Source organism: Stegostoma tigrinum, chromosome 2, assembly GCF_030684315.1.
Source record: "Stegostoma tigrinum isolate sSteTig4 chromosome 2, sSteTig4.hap1, whole genome shotgun sequence".
NCBI lineage: Eukaryota > Metazoa > Chordata > Chondrichthyes > Orectolobiformes > Stegostomatidae > Stegostoma > Stegostoma tigrinum.
In genome coordinates, this window is record NC_081355.1 from 123,288,715 (window position 1) to 123,309,538 (window position 20,824).

The 20,824-nt window shown below is 40.2% G+C and overlaps 1 protein-coding gene across 8 annotated transcripts in view; it reads right to left on the minus strand.

Annotated features, from left to right (window-relative positions):
• Positions 1–20,824, minus strand: part of abi1a (abl-interactor 1a) — a 101,339-nt gene that overhangs the window by 38,836 nt on the left and 41,679 nt on the right. For all 8 annotated transcript variants that reach the window (XM_048554561.2, XM_048554575.2, XM_048554552.2 and 5 more), the window contains exon 3: positions 5,962–6,138. In XM_048554561.2, the coding sequence (XP_048410518.1) occupies positions 5,962–6,138 (177 nt within the window). The remainder of the gene's footprint in view (positions 1–5,961; positions 6,139–20,824) is intronic.

Genomic DNA, 20,824 nt, shown 5'->3' on the forward strand with positions numbered 1-20,824 from the left:
GTGGCACTTGTTAGGCACCAGACAAAACCCACTCAAATGAGGAAAGCCTAGACCCTAACATTTTCTTATTCTAAGAGATAAGTGTATATTAGCTACCACTAATTAACTGCTCCAATACAGCAACATCAGAAACACATTTTTTGGCAAAAGGCAAATTCAGTAAAATTTATTGTCTCACATGCAAATCTAGCAGTAGAAAGAGAATGCCAGCTTTTAGCTGTAACAAACTGGGGAATAAGAATTTCCACACCAGGTGCTGAAAGCTGAAACTAAATTCCCGGTTTTATAGGATTTTGACCCCCACTCACTCATTCGGGCCACTTTTATTGTTCCAACTTGGTAAAAAGCCAAGGCCTCCACATTTCTTCATTTAAGAAAAACTAGGACAAAAGTACACCCTACATCCCCACCACCCAACATCTGCCCCAACTTTGTCTATTAGTTGGCCAACCCTCTATCCATGCTAATATGACTCCAACACCCTGGGTTCTTAAGTAGCAGCTTTAACTGCAACAGACTCTGATCTAACCATTGTTGGAAGCCTAGACATATTACATCAACTGGTTTTCCTTGATCTATTCTGGCTACCTCCTCATAATAAACCTACCAAATTTGTCAAGATACTATTTTTCCATCATATGGCTATGCTGAATCTGCTTAACATAATGCGTTTCTACATGCTCTGCTATTACATCCTTTAAAACAGATTGTAGGCTTTACTTGTTTTCAGTTCAGAAGAATCAAGGATTCAGTTTAGTTTAGAAATCTGATATAAGATTTTATGGCAACTGAGTCAGAAACAAGCTTTGTTTTCTCTCCTTACAAAAAGTACAAGGAACATTTTCAGCAAAAACATTTAATTTGAAACTTCCAAATCATGAAATTTTGTTTAAAAATCTAAAGTTATTACAATAAAAGAAACCTTTGGATCTCCGTTGTGAGTAAGTTAATAGTGGCAGATTTGGAGAAGATAGTTGGTTCCACAGCCTACAGCAAGGAAGTTAGGAGTCAGCCAGGTAAGCAGTTTTCATTCTACATTTAAGACTTTCATTCTGAACTATACTCTTCAGATACTTAGATTTTATTTGGTTTTGAGCGATGTATTTTTTGAAGAAATCCTGCAGCCTCATGTAGCTGTGTTGCAGTGATTACAGCCAACGTGATGGTCTTTTTTTTTAAAATAAAGAAAATTATGCTTTAACAAGCAAGATTTCAGTCTGGAAACTTATCTGGCTCATGTTAATAATGGACGAGAACACGTAACCAGTCAGTCATTCTGCTGGAAATGAAAGCTGAACATCTTTTGCCTGAAATGCAACTATTATCCATTATTATTACAGAGGTATATAGCAAGCAGTTTAACAAAGTCACACATTTCTATTCTTCTCTGCTAAAGCTTTGCTAACAGATCGAATCTTGAGCCAATTATAGATCAGCTTCATGACTAAAGAACTGCACATCTGAATGATGTTATAACACTAGTATACTTCAGCCTATATCTAAAAATAACAGCCAACATTTTAGCATTTATTCAAGTCCTTGGCAGCACCCAAAGGTGATACTTGACTCTTTCTTCCAAAAGCATATGTAAATAAATTTAACATGTATTATCAATTGGCAAGCTACAAAATTTAACTACAACATAATTGTCACTAATGGCACCAAATCATATTTTGAACAACTTAAGCATGTAATCAAGTAGGGATCTTGAATTTTCCTAAATGAAGAATTTGGTAAAGGGAAAAATCAGTTTAATTTCCTCTGATCTAGTGTGAACCTTCATTTGTAATAGACAAGAGTGCTTAAATTGAGACATAACTCACTAAATTCTATTTGCAAAAAGCACTTGTAAAAATTGGTCAAGTAGAGGTGAGATTTTTAAAAATCTTGGCATGCAATGCTTTGCCACATAATAGTTGGGGCAAAAGACCACAACATATTTTAAGAGCAAACGCAGCCAAAATTTCAAAGCAGAGCAAGAGAGAACTATGGTGAAAAAAAAGAGAGTAGTATCACAAGCAAACTTCTCAGAGAAAGTTGGTACAGGCACTAGGTTAAAACAGCCTCTTGTGCAGTAAACATTTACTGATTCCAAAATAAAAGGAGTTCTCCATTTCCTTTCCTGAGCTGACAATTTTGAGGCCAGGTAATTATACACCAATCTCCTACTGACCTATGTATTGATTTGTTGTGAAGATTCTGATCAATATTAAACAGTGGAATCTTTAAAGCCTCTCAATTTGAATTCACAAAAGCTTCAGGTCATTCAAGTTTAGATTTTTGGGTACTCCAGCTATGAAGACCATAATTTCACAGCTAGGGACCATTATAATTAGTATGAATTATAGTTTTGCATTACAAAAATACAGCTATATCAATTTAAATTTAAACAGATTTCAGGATTGACATTAACATTCAAATGGTTCAGTAATTTTGGGGATTTTTAGATACTTTTAATCCGCCTGTTCAGATGTGTTTGACATGCCTGGAGCAGACAGATCCTGAACAAAGGTCTTCTGGCTGAGAGATGGGCATCACCGCTGTACCACAATTCATTCTGGGAAAATTTAAACCTAGGAGGCCTCAAATATTTAGTAAGCACTTTTATTGCAGAAAAAAATTCCAAGTAAAAGCAGAAAGTAAACTTGGCTTGTGACTTAATTGTTTAGATGATTCTCATAAATCATGAAGGAAATTTATGTATTTTAGAATTGTGCATAAACCGGAAAGGAAGACTGGTATAGTTTACGTCTAGAGAGATTTACTTCAAACTTGAGGACTATTTAACCAAATAAATTTTTCCACCTCTCAAAGCAATTGTTTGTCTCAGTTGAGACTGAATGGACCTTAATTTTCTCTAGTTAAACACGAGTTGGACTAATTTCCTCCATTATAAACTTGCTATTCTATAATCTGCCTCCCCCCCTCCCCCAACCTATTTGGACTTCTATTCTTTGGCCGCCCTGGCATCCTTGGACTCCAAATTAAGTTTTCAATTTCACTGACTTACAATTGTTACTTCCCTCCACTTCTAGCTTCATGGCTCTTAATTCCACTGCACTTCAGCCCATCTACTACTCAAACACAGCTACATCCATCACAGAGATACTAAGAACTGCCAATGCTGGAGTCAGAGATAACAGTGAGGAGCAGGACTCTTCTTGAAGGGTCCTGACCCTAACTGTCAACTTTGCTGCTCCTGATGCTGCCTGGCCTGCTGTGCTCCTCCAACTCCACACATGTCCATCACCCCCATTCCTGACCATTCAAATGCTCCCTCAACTGACTGAGGACACACACTCTAAAGTCACCTTACCCAATACATTAGTATCTGCATCCAACAGTTATTCTCGGCTATGCTGTGACCAAAATTAGCTTCTCTTCCATAAATGTATTGTAATTAAAATTCCTTTGACTCAGCATCAGCAATGACTTCAACTATCCAAAACCCAAGCTGTGACATTCCTTCAAGCATTTTGCGTTTCCTTTGACCGTGTTTAAAACCTAGCTTATTTTTAAGTCAACTAATATTTCCTAATTTGTCAATTTGTGTCTTGTACTTCATGAAGTGCCTTGGGACATTGATCTATATTAAAAAAATTCTGGATTTAAGTTAATAAAACGTGAGGCTGGATGAACACAGCAGGTCAAGCAGCATCTCAGGAGCACAAAAGCTGACGTTTCGGGCCTAGACCCTTCAGAGAGAGGGGGATGGGGTGAGGGTTCTGGAATAAATAGGGAGAGAGCGCGCGCGAGGCGGACCAAAGATGGAGAAAGAAGATAGGTGGTGAGGAGATAGGGAGGGGATAGGTCAGTCTAGGGAAGACAGACAGGTCAAGGAGGTGGGATGAGGTTAGTAGGTAGGAAATGGGTGTGCGGCCTGAGGTGGGAGGAAGGGACGGGTGAGAGGAAGAACAGGTTAGGAGGCAGAGACAGACTGGACTGGTTTTTAGATGCAGTGGGTGGAGAGGAAGAGCTGGGCTGGTTGTGTGGTGCAGTGGGGGGAGGGGACGAACTGGGCTCGTTTTGGGATGCAGTGGGGGAAGGGGAGATTTTGAAGCTTGTGAAGTCCACATTGATACCATTGGGCTGCAGGGTTCCCAAGCGGAATGAGTTGCTGTTCCTACAACCTTCGGGTGGCATCATTGGGGCACTGCAGGAGGCCCGTGATGGACAGGTCATCTAAAGACTGGGAGGGGGAGTGGAAATGGTTCGCGACTGGGAGGTGGTGTTCTTTATTGCGAACCGAGCGGAGGTGTTCTGCAAAGCGGTCCCCAAGCCTCCGCTTGGTTTCCCCAATGTAGAGGAAGCCACACCGGGTACAATGGATACAGTATACCACATTGGCAGATGTGCAGGTGAACCTCTGCTTAATATGTGGTATACTGTATCCATTGGGGAAACCAAGCAGAGGCTTGGGGACTGCTTTGCGGAACACCTCCGCTCGGTTCGCAATAAAGAACTGCATCCTAGTCGCAAACCATTTCCACTCCCCCTCCCACTCTTTAGATGACATGTCCATCACGGGCCTCCTGCAGTGCCACAATGATGCCACCCGAAGGTTGTAGGAACAGCAACTCATTCTGCTTGGGAACCCTGCAGCCCAAATGGTATCAATGTGGACTTCACAAGCTTCAAAATCTCCCGTTCCCCCACTGCACCACACAACCAACCCAGCTCTTCCCCTCCACCCACTGCATCCAAAAACCAGTCCAGCCCGTCTCTGCCTCCCTAACCTGTTCTTCCTCTCACCCATCCCTTCCTCCCACCCCAAGCCGCACTTCCATCTCCTCGTACTAACCTCATCCTTGACCTGTCCGTCTTCCTTGGACTGACCTATCCCCTCCCTACCTATACTCTCCTCTCCACCCATCATCTTTTCTCTCCATCTTCGGTCCACCTCCCCCCTCTCCCTATTTATTCCAGAACCCTCACCAATGAAGGGTCTAGGCCCGAAACGTCAGCTTGTGCGCTCCGGAGATGCTGCTGGGCCTACTGTGTTCTTCCAGCCTCACATTTTATTATCTTGGATTCTCCAGCATCTGCAGTTCCCATTATCACTGGATTTAAGTTGTTGTTTTACTGTATTCACTGCAAGATTTGATTAGACATTTCTCTTTATAAAAAAGGGCTTAGTCCTACAAGCAAATCCTTCTTTCCTAAAAAGCCTGCAAAAAGTGTATAATACTGGATAATTCAGATCCAACAGAAAATCCAATTAGCGAATCTTATAAATTTTGTCTAACAGTAACAGATCAAAATCAGAAAAATCAGGCAGACTGAAGGAGGAAGAAAAACATTGACTTATGTAGTATAACACCAGACAAAATAAAATTTCAAGAAGAGTAACTATTTTTAATAAACCTAGTATTGTAATAAAAATAACAGATCATTGAGAGTTAATGTTTACAAGTTACATTTATTGAATATTCAACATTTGGTTAACTTTGATGTGGACTCTGCAGCAAAATGTAAAGGAAATTGAAAAGTTCTACCAGGGTACTTGAAATATGCCTATCTTTCTGCTGGAATACAGAAAATTTAAAAAAGGTAGTTGTGCAACAAGGCCAGTTTATTTCTAGAAGTTTTCTGGAATTCAACCTGGACTCGAGAAACGTTTTGCACTTGGGCACTAAACACCATCTTAAAAGTAACCTCAGAAAACAGAGCAGCTTAGGTTGACACTTCTACATCCTTAGTGATTCTTGCATGACATGGACGGATCAGTTATGAAGAACATTCAAGACTGTTTAGGTGACAGCATGCATAACCTGGTTGTACTATTTGCATTATTAATCTTTGTCATTCTGAATTATTTTAAATAGAACAGATTTTTCAACCCAATACACTGTACATATCAAGTTTGCATGCAGACTCTGTAGCACAAGGCATCAAAAACATTTTTAATAAAGATTCAAAGCCAGAATAATGCTGTATAACATCCTGTTTTGAAAATTTTACCTTCACTCCATGGCCAACATCGTCCAACACTGTGTAGTCTATTGGCTTCCGAATGTATCTGACTGGTCTCTCAACACTGGCTGGTGCAATGATTTTGTGAGTTCTCGATGTGTTTTTGTTGGTAGTCAGAATACCTATCTCCCGACGAGCCACTTTTTCTTTATGGATGTCCACAGTCTAGTTTAAAAAGAGAGAGTAAAATGTTCTTCGTATTATGAATTCAAGAATGCCATGTTAATTCTGAACATTTTTCTCCTCTGCATTTATAATCCTCCAGATCCAAATACTATATTTAATGCTTTCATGTAAAATGTTAGCTTCATTGCAATTTACTAAATCTAGTAAAGCATTTTGTGGTAAACTTGGAAATAAAACATGCTGTCTACTAAGTGTAATATTTAGCAGTGCAGAACATGCACTTCAACCTGCAATTTCACTTGTTCTCCGTAGATTTATGGACTTCAGTAAGGCATTTGATAAGGTTCCCCATGGTAGGCTCATTCAGAAGGTCAGGAAGAATGGGATACAGGGGAACTTAGCTGCTTGGATACAGAATTGGCTGGCCAACAGAAGACAGCGAGTGGTAGTAGAAGGAAAACATTCTGCCTGGAAGTCAGTGGTGAGTGGGGTTCCACAGGGCTCTGTCCTTGGGCTTCTACTGTTTGTAATTTTTATTAATGACTTGGATGAGGGGATTGAAGGATGGGTCAGCAAGTTTGCAGACGACAAAGGTCGGAGGTGTCGTTGACAGTGTAGAGGGCTGTTGTAGGCTGCAGCGGGACATTGACAGGATGCAGAGATGGGCTGAGAGGTGGCAGATGGAGTTCAACCTGGATAAATGCGAGGTGATGCATTTTGGAAGGTCGAATTTCAAAGCTGAGTACAGGATTAAGGATAGGATTCTTGGCAGCGTGGAGGAACAGAGGGATCTTGGTGTGCAGATACATAGATCCCTTAAAATGGCCACCCAAGTGGACAGGGTTGTTAAGAAAGCATATGGTGTTTTGGCTTTCATTAACAGGGGGATTGAGTTTAAGAGTCGTGAGATCTTGTTGCAGCTCTATAAAGCTTTGGTTAGACCGCACTTGGAATACTGCGTCCAGTTCTGGTCACCATATTATAGGAAAGATGTGGATGCTTTGGAGAGGGTTCAGAGGAGGTTTACCAGAATGCTGCCTGGACTGGAGGGCTTATCTTATGAAGAGAGGTTGACTGAGCTCGGTCTCTTTTCATTGGAGAAAAGGAGGAGGAGAGGGGACCTAAGTGAGGTATACAAGATAATGAGAGGCATAGATAGAGTTGATAGCCAGAGACTATTTCCCAGGGTAGAAATGGCTAGCACGAGGGGTCATAGTTTTAAGCTGGTTGGTGGAAAGTATAGAGGGAATGTCAGAGGCAGGTTCTTTACCCAGAGAGTTGAGAGAGCATGGAATGCGTTGCCAGCAGCAGTTGTGGAAGCAAGGTCATTGGGGTCATTTAAGAGACTGCTGGATATGCATATGGTCACAGAAATTTGAGGGTACATACATGAGGATCAATGGTCGGCACAACATTGTGGGCTGAAGGGCATGTTCTATGTTCTATGTTCTATGTTCTATGTTCTATGTTCTATGTTCTATGTTCTATGTTCTATGTTCTATGTTCTATGTTCTATGTTCTATGTTCTATGTTCAGAACCTAAACCTAAATTTATGCACATTAGACAATAATTTCACAACATAACCAAAGCAAAAAACAGTCAAATGGCCAAATTACCCACTTGAATTTAGAAATTTTAGAATCAGGGGCTTTTAAAATTAAGATTAAAATTTAAGTAATATCTGATCATAATTTGTTGATTAAACCTCATTTTCCAAATAAGAGAACATTTTGTTGCTCAATTCCAGTCTGGATAAAGAGGGACTGCTGTTAAATCTAAAAAAAAAAGGACTGTTTGCTGGAAGCTGGTACATAAGGAAGTTTAATCATTTCATCAAAATTTGTTTCAAGTTTATTTTTAACCTTCAACAGAAATCAGTTTCAACTTAACTTCCCTTTTTTAAAGGGGGTTTTTTTTCAGTTGAAGTTATAGGATTATGAAAGGCAGCTGAAAAATTGTTTTGTCTGTAACTGGAGTCAACTAGTACTTCTTCAAAAATATATAATGCCAGGCATACCTACAACCATAAGGATTCTTGTGGTGCAGCGGTAGTATCCCTATCTCTGCGCCAGGAGGCCCACGTTCAGGTCATGCTAACTCTGGGAGGTGTGCAACAGTATTTTCTAATTCAGCTATTCAGAAATATCTAATAGACAGGCAAACAGAACGCTGGAGATACAGTAAATGCTTTCAGCCAACAATATCTAACGTCTTGGGTCAAGTCTGGCATGACTTCCCACGAGTCTCTCCAGCATCCACTATATTTTGCTTTTATTTCTAAAGCCACGCAGTATGTGATTTTTGTCAAGTGTGCAGCTTCGAACAGAATGCTGAGTTAAGGAAGGGGGAAAAAGAAAAGAAGGTGTTCCTTTGCTCATGCTTTATTCCCCCAATGTTTTCTACCTCTCATTTCAAATTCCACTGTAAAGCAAGCATCAGCTGTCTGGTGATAATCACTAAGTTGCTACAGTCTATTCTAACTCAAATTTAAAATAATGTAGATACCAATCAAAAACTGAAAGAAATAATTAAAAACAGCCTGTTAAAACAGATAAAGAATGGCAAGAAAAAAGTGATACATCACAACATACAGAAATTCTGAATGCTTGTTAAAATATTAAAAATGGTTAAGCACTTCCAGCTAGCTTGAGCTGCAGGCACTGGCACAGTGCCGGGTATATTAAGTGGATACTTTGTGCCAGAAGACAATTGATCTGGTCAGTAAATCAGGGACAGGGCAGTGTGATAGAGAGACAGATAAGGGGATCTAATGTGGAGAACCTCATGCTTAGAAATGCGACAGGTTAGAGATTCTTTCAGCATGTTTGGATGAGAGCGTACAGGCTGGTTAAGTCTACTGACCTTGGCATTGTCAGCAAAACAGGAAATGTAGCGATGGAAGGGGAAAGTATAGTGAAGGGGACTGAATTTTTACAGGCATTAGCTGCCTAGTGCTAAGGTTTACAATATCTGCTTAGCACTGGAGGGGAATTTTCAGTGGGAGTGACAGGATCTATTTGTTATGGTCCACGTAGGTAACACCGACAGTGCGAGGTGGTAAGCAATCAATTTAAAAGACAAAACTCAATTATTAACTGAGCTACAGTAAAGACAATGAGACGGATTCAGAATCCCTGCAGCGTAGAAACAGGCCAATTGGCCCAACAAGTCCACACCACTCCTCCAAACAGCATCCCACCCAGATCCATCCCCTTAATTTTTCCCCTGTAACCCTACATTTCCCATGTCTGGTTCATCTAACATATACACCCCTGCACACTACAGGCATTTAGCATGGGCAATCCAGCCTTCACATCTTTGGACTGAGGAGAAACCAGGGCACCCAGCAGTAACCCGAGCAGACATGGAGAGTGTGCGCAACCTACACGCAGACAGTCGTCAGAGGGCAGAATCGAACTCAGGTCCCTGGCACTGTCAGGCAGCAGTGCTAACCTGAGACACGTTGCTATGATTACATGGAGACTGGTGTGAGAGAACTGAGTCCTGTTTGTGGGAAACAGGGCTGGGCCCTCAATATTGAAGGGTACAGGATATTTACAAAGAACAGGAAGGAGCAAAAGATGGAGAGGAAATGGCAAAGTAGAAAGGTCTTAAGTTTATGAAACCAAAACAGAAGGGCTTGCATCAAAAAATGAGAAATCATACAAGCAAGTAGTTAATGGTGGGAGCAGTGTACAAAAAGTACACAGTAATATGGAACACAAAATGAACACCTGCTTGTCACAGAACATGGTTGTGATCCTGGAGGATTTCAACACTACATATAAACTGGAAAAAAGCAGAAAGGCAAAGAAAGCTTAGATGAGATGGAGTTCATGCAAACATTTTTGTAGTTTCTTAGAATATATATCATGTTCTACAGCCAGAGAGCAAGGGTCACTGGAACTAAAAACATTAGCTGATTTTTTTTTTCTTCAGATGCTGCCAGTACTGCTGAGCTTTTCCAGCAACTTCTAGTTTGATTCCCAAACCATACTAAGCCTGCATAATGAGGTAGGATTAATTCAATTCATGACCTCAGGTGAAGATGCCCCTAGATTACAGCAATCATAATGCGAGGGCAATTTATATACCGTTTGCAGATTAGGGGAATGGGTCACAGGCTAGTAGCTTGAATTTAAAGGCAATGAGAGCGTGAAAGCTTAGCTAGTTAAAGTGAACTGGCAAGTTGGGGGAAGTAGGTCAATAGATATTCAGTGAGCATTGTCACATTTATTAAAATCTACAGTATTCAAGCTTGCATTCCCTCAACATGTTGAAGTTGCACCTGAATGGTGTGTTCAAGTCTCAGGAAATGTAGAATTTATAACCAAAGTTTTGATTCAATAACTGTTGTACCTTTCAATCAAGTTTGATACCTTTTAAAAAAAATCTGTCCACAGATCAGGTCAGCACTTTTGCTCATCCTTAATTGCCTTTCAGACAGTGGTGATAAGCCTCTGGTGATATTCTGCAATCCATGCTATGGCTTATGCTTTCAACAGTTAGACCAGTTTATTCTCTGTTCCACCTTTATTCATCAGCAGAAGATATACACATCTGAAGAGATTCAAGAACAGCTTCTTCCTGTTATCAAGGATGTCTCAAAGTTAATTTTGATCTTTCTCACTGCACCTTCTCTGTAGGTGCAAGTATTCTACACCATTCTGATACCTTGATGCACATTGTACAAATCTGCCTGTATAGCTCAAAGAACATCACTTTTCACTGAATCTCAATACATGCGACAAAGGTAAAATCAACCTTGAAAGTCCTTAGTCCTCACTGCTCAAAGACTGCCTGTTCTGTTTTCAGGACTAGCCATCTGGCCATAAGCGTGTAGACCCATCCAGAAGTACCGTTCAGAAGGTAGTTTCAGGATTTCAGCCCAGCAACAAGGCAGAAGTGGTGGGAAGGATTCAACTTTGGATAATGTGGGGCTAGGAGAGTAACTTACAAATGATTGCTTCCACAATTCATGAATCTACTGTTCTCATGCTTCTAGATAGTCAAGGTTGTAGGTTTGTAAATAATCTAGTGCTGTCAGTTACCAAGGCAAATTGCTGCAGTGGTAGATCTGCTAGCAATGAGCACTTACGGCGAAGGAAACAAATGTTTATAAAGGCAGTTCAGATCGTCAAGTAGGTTTCTCTGTTCTTTACATTATCAAGATGTCAGAGTGTTGCTAGAATTATACTACTATTTCCAGGTAAAGGAGAGTTTCGATAACATTCCTGACTATTGCCTTGTCAAATCAGGTCTGTGTATTGGGACAACAGGCCTAAGTTATAGATTTCTCAGCCATGGAAACAAAGCACAGCATCTATCAAATCCAGCAAATGCAGATCATGATACATGCTTCTAAATTACAGAGGAGATGGATTTGACTCCTCTTAGTATCACAGGACAACCCACTCAGATCAATCTAGCAAATATCCCAGGATCCGGGCTCAAAGCAGTGTACAGCTCATTTACTTTTGTACTCCAGCCCTCTTCAACAAAAGGCTAACATGCCACTTGGCTCCTTTGTTTGCTTGCTGGCTGTACCTCCATGTTTAAGTTAATGCTCTTTGCAAAAAGTACTCAACTCTAAACATCTAGAAGTTAACAAACCTTCTAAACTGTTCTATTTTTATTACTGAAAATGAAGCTCCTGCTTCTACATAATATTCAATCTGCAACATTGTTGCCCATTTAACTAATCTATATCTCTTCAAAACAGTTTCACAATTCTTCTCACATTTATTCTCAGCTAGCTGTGTGTTGGCAACATAACTGACACTTCTAATCCTCTCAGTCAAATCACTCATGGACTGAAAGTAACTGATTCCCAGCATAGACAGCACTTCAAAAATTACTGGTCACAAACTTGAAAGTGCCCTACTTACCCTTTAACTCTGCTAACATAGCCTCCATAACCCTTTTATAGATTATCCTTCTTTTTGGGTCTTCTGGAAAGCCAAGTATTTATAGTATGCCTCTGGCCTCCAGTCATCAACCCAACTAGTTACACCCTCAATGCCAACACTTTTCAACCACAATTATCACTTTGTAAAAATCACTGACTTTTTTTAAATGCCATATGAACATGGATAGCATAATCACTTAAACTCCTTCAGTCATAGGGGTGTTAACAACAGTGCATTAAAAATGACTAAGATGATTCCAAGTTAGCCAGTGACCACGAGCAAGGAGTTGAGGAAGTGTCAGAGCTTGTATTTTTAATGAAACTTGCCCGTTTTCACTGCAAACGTGACTCATACTTGTAACATTCTGTACAGTAGACAAAGATTTTTTCAGATTTTCTGTAGATCGAAGAATAACTTATTACAACAGGCATAATCTAAGTTTATCATTGCTCAGTTAGCAGATTCAGGCATGAAAACCAGACTATTCTTCTTGTAAGAATTTTATGGATTAAGCTTTCAATGATTGCCAACTTGTTGCCTGAACTAGCTCTGTAGCAAATTCTAGTTGTGCACCTACAGAAACAGCTAATTTTTCACCTGAAAGAGTAACTTTGTCATGCATAGGGCTTAAAAAAAACAATAGTTCAGTAGTGACGATTTCTTTTCCTGTATAAAAGGGGTGTCATACGAATAGGCCCATGACACACAAGCACTGGTTAACAAAATTCAGTTTATTTCTCAGCACTCCCAACATTGGCACACTACTAAGCAAGCCCTTCCACACAGCCTTGCCAGGCATAAAAGTCGTCCTAGAACACGCAGATAGGACAGCTTTCATGAATTTAATATCGAAATTTATTCAAACAAATAAAAAAAGGCTCACTTATTGAAATGAAAACAGTTGGAAAGGTGCAATGAAAAACATACCAGAGAGGTACATTTGTAATATGCATTTACCAATTCAATAATCAAAGTTTCTTCACCTGTGTCTATTTACAGCACTCTGTAGCTATTGATTTTAGATTTGTTTCTTTCGATTGTTCTGTCCCCACATTTCTACCTTCAGTACTATCACAGCCCAATTTTAAACAGTGGTTAAGTTTGATCATTTAAGTTTCAAAATTAAAGATGGTGTTTGAACCTCTTACTATTTTAAGATCTGACAATACAGCTGTGGTTTCAACTTTGCTTCCTCTGCCTCCCTTTCTAAATTACTGTCAACATGTCTACTAACTGCAAAACTTGAACACGCTGTCTTGAACTATTTCAAGACAATTACACACACTTTATGCTGTCTATTTAAACTTATAAACATAAAACCAAAGACCACAATGCATCACTAACTCAAGTCATGCCATTGCCCAGATCTAAATTTTGAGTGCTCAGCTGAAAATGCTCCAATATGTTAAGGTCTCTCAATTATCTCCCCAAACACCACGCCTCACTGGCTCAAAAAACCAAGATGCAGGCCAAGCCAACAAGTAATCCCATCATAAAGAACATGTCGGTAAAAACACCAGCAATGTACCACACCCAAGTTCCGAGACAAAACGTTTTGCTCAAACAAACGCGTGACCAGCTGTCCAAGATTAGACCTTCAGAACAATTAACCAAATCTTCCCCCTCAACTCATCCTAACAAAACTTCAGACTTCAGGAGAAAGACAGGCATACTGTTTTGCAAACTGTACCTTTAAATGGATTATAGCAGAGTTAAAGTGTTTATTTAAACAATAATTAAATTTAAAACAAAGGCAGATTCTTAGCCAAACAGCACACCAAGTTGGATCAGGAGTGGGCACTTGGCCTCAAATCTGCTCTACCATCCAAGAGGATAGTGACTAATTGGTATTATGTGAGCAAATGTTCCAAGTGGTTTCTAGATTTTTTTTTAGAAACTTTAACTTGGGAGTTTTTTTGAAGTAGTAACAGTATTTCAAAGTTAAGTTGTTGATAGCACGATGTGGACTTCAAAAGGATGTTTGATCTTAAAAAAGCTACAAAGACTTGCTGGTGACATTAGCACTCAGATTAACAGAACAATGGTATCATGGTTGATTATGGAACAGTAAAAATGTAAACAGTGAGATGATTATTAAGATTAAAAAAGGAAGGTTTGTAGTTGGACATCATGCCACTGAGGTGACATGGGGCTCAGTGGTTAGCACTGCTGCCTCAGTGTCAGGGAGACCAGTTCAATTCCAACCTCGGGTGAGTGTGGAGTTTGCACACTCTCCCAGTGCGTGCAGGTTTCCTCCAAGTACCACAGTTTCCTCCATCAGTCTAAAAATGTACAGATTAAGTGAAGTGGCCCACAGTAGCCAGGCTAGGTCAGTCAGCCATGGGAAATATGGGTTTTATGGGGATAAGCTCCAAGCACAAAGGTCATTGCAGGAATTCAATGATTCTAAGTCACATTGAAGAACACCCAGCTATTCTTCAGCACCACTGCTGACCTGTCGGTCAATGACTGAAGTTTAACAGAAAATAAGCATCAGGAAGACTGTAGTGGAGTCAGAGCACAAGGCCTCATGCTCTGGTCCATACGCATGGCCTCCATCTTTCTTCAGTTCAACTGTCTATGAAGCTAAAATCCTCAGCCATTCCTCAATTTGTTCTTAAACTCTGCATAAAAACTTAATTACATCAAGTCCCATTTACCCATCATTTATATACAATGTCTTGAAAGCATCTTTCCAAAGTTCTGTGTACATTTTCAAAAACTGCCTCAACAGTGACTGTCCTCTCCCAATTTTCTAGCAAACCTAAAGTCATCTCCATTCATCTAAATCAAAGCCACTTCAGCATGGCCAGTATTAAATTTATCCACCATCAGTGGTGGAGCCTTCAGGTCCCCTAGCAGACCCAGAATTCCCTTCAAACTCTCCACCCATCTTTCCTAGGTCACTCAATAAAAACAGACCAAAAGTGGCTATTTGACCTAACACCACTTTGTAGCGCAGCATAAAATTGTGCTTAAAACTGAATGTTTTAGGACTTGTTTAATTTGCATTTATATACACCTTTTCAGTTCTAAAGCAGATGACTTGATGCTTGACCAGAATGACCAATTGGTACAATTCTTCCCTTTTACTTAGAATCACAATGAGATGTTATTTTGGGATGAAGGGCTTGTCTTGAGGAGCAGTTGAGAACTTTGGATCTGTACTCAAAAAGAAGTTCAGAAGGATTTTGGGGTGAGGGAGTGGAAACCTCATTTAAAATTCAGAAGAATAGTGTGTTTCTGGTCATACAGTATAGAAGCAGACTCTTCAGTCCAATTCATCTTGCTGACCAGGCATCACAATCCAACCTCATCCCATTTGCCATCATTTATCCAAGTCCAACAAAACACTGCCTAATCAGTTAGCCACCCAGATGCCATTTAAATGCTGTAACTATATCCACCTCTGCCACTTCCTCTGGTAGCTAATTGTATACACGCACCACCCTCTGCATGAAGTAGTTACCAGTAGTTCCTTTTTACATCTTTCCCCTTCTCACCTTAAACCTAGGTCTCTGGTTTTGGACTGCCCCAAAAGAACTTGGTTATTCACCCTAAACATGCTCCTCACAATTTTATAAACCTCTAAGGTCACCCCTCAGCCTCCAATGCTTCAGGGAAAAAGCCCCAGTCTATTTTTCTCCCCATAGCTGAAACCCTCCAAACCTGGCAACATCCTTATACATCTTTTCTGAACCCTCAATCTTAACATCTTACAGCAGGGAGATCAGAATTGAACAGAGCAATCTAAAACTAGCCTCAATGTCCTGTACAATTACAGTATTGCCTATTAGAAACATTCTGGAGGGTCACTGAACTCAAAACAGTCTGCCTTCTCTTCACATCTGCTACCAGACCTCCTGCGTTTCTCCAGCAACTTTTGTTTTAGTATGTGCTTATTGTATCCACAAATAAAACCATAACTGCTTAGACACTAATATCAAAATGAAATCTATTAGAACCACACCACAACACAATGTCAGAATGAAATTAATTCTTCAAGCAGTACCAGTAAGGGTGATTTATTGCTTCCACACTGCTACCGAACTCTGGATAAAAATCTGAGGCATTTAAACTTCATGAATTCTGCAGCCAAAAAACACTCAAGTAGTGAGTTACCAGAGGGATTTGGCCACCAAACAAACCCACAAAATAGTATACAATAATAAAAAACAAATAAATACAAAGACTTCAAATAATCTCTTGAGCTCAGCCAATAAAGGTAGATGATCCCGAAGTTGCAGCCTGAAATTTCTAAAGTTAAGCATTTTAATTAAAGGAGGCATAGTTCGGCTCAAATTGAAGGTGCAGGATTCCTGCAAAATGAACCTTTTATTTATTTTTCACAGGATGCAAACATCACTGGCCAGCTTTTATTCCCCATACCAATTGCCCAAAAGGTTGAGAGTTGCTCACCACAAATAAGTGTAATCTACATGGAGGGAGCTCCAAGAGTGTCACCCAGAAACTGTGGAAAAAAAAATGCGAATATTGTTTCCAAGTCAGGCCAGTGAGTGACTTGAAAGGGAATTTGCAGCTGGAGGAGATGTTCTTGTGTATCTGTTGTCCTGGTCCTTTCAAGTAATGGAAAGTGCCTGAGGTGCTGCATTTAGCAGACAATATTTGCTAAATTTAAGTCATATTACACTATCTTTCCCATACCAAATAGGATCAAAAAGACACTTCACCAGACATAAACCACCCAAAATTCTAAATTGATATTGATTTTTAAACTCGTCAATATACTAAAGGTAGCATAAGACGGAAGCAAACAATCTTTATTCCACTATTTGTCTTGAAGATACCCTAAAATACAGCTAATCAAGTATTTATGAAACACAATCATTTACTTTGACAGCAACTATGCAAATGACATGCATTCAGCAAACAAATCTGGAAGTGGGGGAGGGCTATTTCCCCCCCAACTAGAGTCACTGAAACAAGAAACATTGATCCCAATGTCCAAATAATGACAGGAGACCGTGAACATCCATCTGAACAGGTAAAGGTCTGAATCCATTTGACCACTGTCACAGCATCAGCGAAGAATACAGACAAATCCTTCAGCTGAAAGCAACCACTGACCCTTTAAGTGACAGCTTTGAAAATAGGCACAGTACAAACAATAATGAATGCGCATTAATGCGCTCATTCGGTCATAAAGTTAGGAGCAATTTTATTCAATAATTTTATCCACAAGGTTTAAATTGAGTTTTGGTATTACACACTATCGTCTGGAAAACGGGTAGCAGTTTGCATAATAGCTTGTTCAATGGCCCAAAGTTATTTTGTCTTTTTTCATGACATGATATGCCCGACCTGGTGGAAAAAGTGATGAGGGGTAAAGTTTTAAAGGCAATGTAGACTAACAAGGCTATTTTAAATTCAAATCTAAAACCACTAATGAATGATGTTTTCCAACCATCCAGAGTCACTAACCACAAGTCCTATTAGCAATCTGCCCTGTTAAAAGCTGATGAGTACATAAGAACCCCAAAATACATTTCTGCAGTGAGAGATGAAGAGCAGCTTGTGTATTTCAACCTTACTATGTATTATCCAAACATGGCAGCCATCAAAACAAAAAACTACAAACTGTAGCTTAACAGTCATTTCTCAGGAAAAATCAACTGCCAAGCAAAATACAAAAGTACATACTAGTTCTCAGTCTGATTTTATACCCTGCTACTGACACTTTAAACAAGATCTAAAAAACTAAAATTTACAAAGTCATCAAAATACTTCAGCCACTACCAGTAAACACCACTGAAAATGAATTTTAAAACTTTTCAAAAAACTAAGAACACCTGTCACTTCATACAATTGCTTCAGCCAAATGGAAAAACAGAACCAGAAAATTTAATGCCACTTTTACCTTGAATTGGAATCCTAACAGCAGTTCCAGAACAGTTGATAACTTGATGCAGCACCTAATTAAGCTCCACTTTAATATTAATTCAAGGATTAGCTACAGTCCTGTACAAATGAATGCGTTTCCTACAGTGAATTGTTTTGACAAAACAGAATACCTTGGCTGTAACAGCTTACATGGTTAAATGAAACACTGCACCGAACAGTACAACCAAAAAGCTGTGGTTGGTTCAGAGATAATGGGAACTGCAGATGCTGGAGAATTCCAAGATAATAAAATGTGAGGCTGGATGAACACAGCAGGCCAAGCAGCATCTCAGGAGCACAAAAGCTGACGTTTCGGGCCTAGATGAAGGGTCTAGGCCCGAAACGTCAGCTTTTGTGCTCCTGAGATGCTGCTTGGCCTGCTGTGTTCATCCAGCCTCACATTTTATTAGCTGTGGTTGGTTCACTTGCCAAGCTGGTCCATTATTTCACAGACACTTATTATCCTGCTGGGTAACATCATCAGTGCAGTCTCCAATGAAGTGATGTTGTGTTTTCACACCTGGTATTTTAAACTCTGGGGTCCGTTGGATTTGATTGCCTAATTTCTGGTTTTCCTTCACACAGTGGTACGTAATCTCATCCTGTGTTTGTTGTTGGCTTTCTTGGTGGAGAACCAGGCCTCTAGGAATTCCCGTGCTTGTCTCAGTTTGGCCTGTCCTAGGATCCTGGTGTTGTCTCAACCAAACTAGTGGTTCTCCTTAGGTGTGAATGGAGATGACCGAGTATTGGTCAGGTCTTTTTGTTCCTAGTTGTGTTCATGTACTCGTGACTAACTTTCTTCCTGTCCGCCCAACGTAATGTTTGTTGCAGTCCTTGCATGCAATCTTGTGCATCACGTTGGTTCTGTCCATGGTGGGTAAGGGGTTGGAGTTAGTAGTTGGCATTAGGTCAACGTGCGTTTGTGTGCTATTCTGATGCACAATGGTTATAGGAGTCTTGTAGTGAGTTTGGATATGTACTTGATGTACAGTAGCATGACAAGTGTGTTAGCAAAATACAGTATCTTCCTGTTGTTCATTACCCACTCATCTCTATTCACAGACTGCTACTAGTCTGGGTGGCAAGACATCAAGGCCAAATTGTACCTTCTCATATTCAGCATATCAGATCTTAAGTAGCATTGGAGAGTCAGCTGACATCATGGCTTTGGAACCTGCCTACACCATTCCAGCTGCTCCAAAATACAAGATGAGGTGATTTCACTCGGTCAAAGCACACTCTGGAGGCAGTTTGATGCAGCTCCACTTCCCAACATGTACAACACCGTCAATATTATAGAAAATACCCGAAGAGAGTCTCAAGGTGGTGTTTCCAAATGAATTCTAACTCCATGCCACTTAAGGTAACCTTACAGGTTACTAAAATTTCAGTCAAAAAGGTTTTGTGAAGCATCTTCAAAAAAAAAGGGAGAAGTTGAAGAAAGGAATGCGAGTGTATGGCCCTAGGCAGCAGTTTAGCCTGACGATCAAGTAAAATCAGTAATGTTTAAAAAGGGGAAAGCACAAAGATCTCAGGAGGGTAACCTTGCCAATGAAGGTGCAAGGATAGGGTGGAGAACAATGCCCACACAGACAGACAGTCTTTAGCTGCAGGACTAGTTTCTTTTTGCAGATACCTTTCTGGGCCAGGAAGCAAGTGTTATCTGATGTATAACAAGGAAGCCACCAGCTTTTGCATGAATAAAATGGACCATGCTCTGACTAATTAGAGTGTCCATCACCTGGCTCATCTACATAGCCAAATAGTCCACTACAGATGAGGTAATTCAGTCGCATGGACTCTGTTCCCCCTTTCTTGGCCCAGAGAGAGGCAGCTAATGTGAACAGTGTATTTAGGCCAGCTTTTCTTACTGTAGAATGAGCAGTTGCCTCTCCCACAGACTTTCACTCTGCACAGTCCTAACATGTGGATTCCAGAATTGCTCACAACATTCTAGTTGTGACTTAACCAATTTATTTTTTTTTCATACAGCTCCAGCATCACCTCCCTGCTCTTTAACTGGGACACAGTTAAAGGTAATGTATCCCATATGCCTTAGCCACTATCTAACTATTCCACTACGCTTAAGGGACTGGCAACATGCACTCAAAAGGTCCTCTGATCCTCAAATGCTTCCCAGGGTCCTGGTGTTAATGTATTTCATTGCCTTGTTTGTTCTCCAAGTGTATTCCTTCACACTTATCCAGATTTCACTCCATTCACCATGAATCAGCTCGTCTATATCTCCCTGTAATCTAAGGCAACTCCCCTCTATTTACGGCCGCAACAATTGTTGTATCATTGGCAAACTTATTGAACATTCTTCTACTTTCAAGTCGAATTTGTTCATGTACAAAACCAAAGGATAGCAAGTGCCCCAACACTAATCTCTGCAGATCTCCACAAGACAGACTTCCAGGCACTAAAACACACCTTGTCCATCATCCCTCTACTTCCTGGCTACTCAGCCAATTCTGTATCCAATTAGCCAAATTTCCTCAGTTCCCATGTACTCCTACTTTTGTTAAAAGTCTCCCACGTGAGACCCTAAAAGCCTTGCTGAATTCTAAGTAGACAACGTGGAATGCATTGCCCAACCCCCACACCTGGTTACATCTCTGAAAAATTCATTTTGTCACAATGATACGCCTTAAAACCATCTGATTACTGTTGATCTAAGTCACTACCTCTCCAGCTGCATACCTCAGAATTGCTTTAATAGTTCCCACACCAGAGGTTTGACTGCCCTGTAGTTTCCTGGTTTATCCCTTTCACTCTTCTTGAGCAACAATGGCCTGAATTCCTCCACAGACGCTGGCAGAAATATAGAAGTTTTCCAACACTTTCTGCTCTCTGAAGTGGTCAAGTCCATGAATTCGAAGGCCAATAGAAATAGGGAAATACTGGCTTTGCT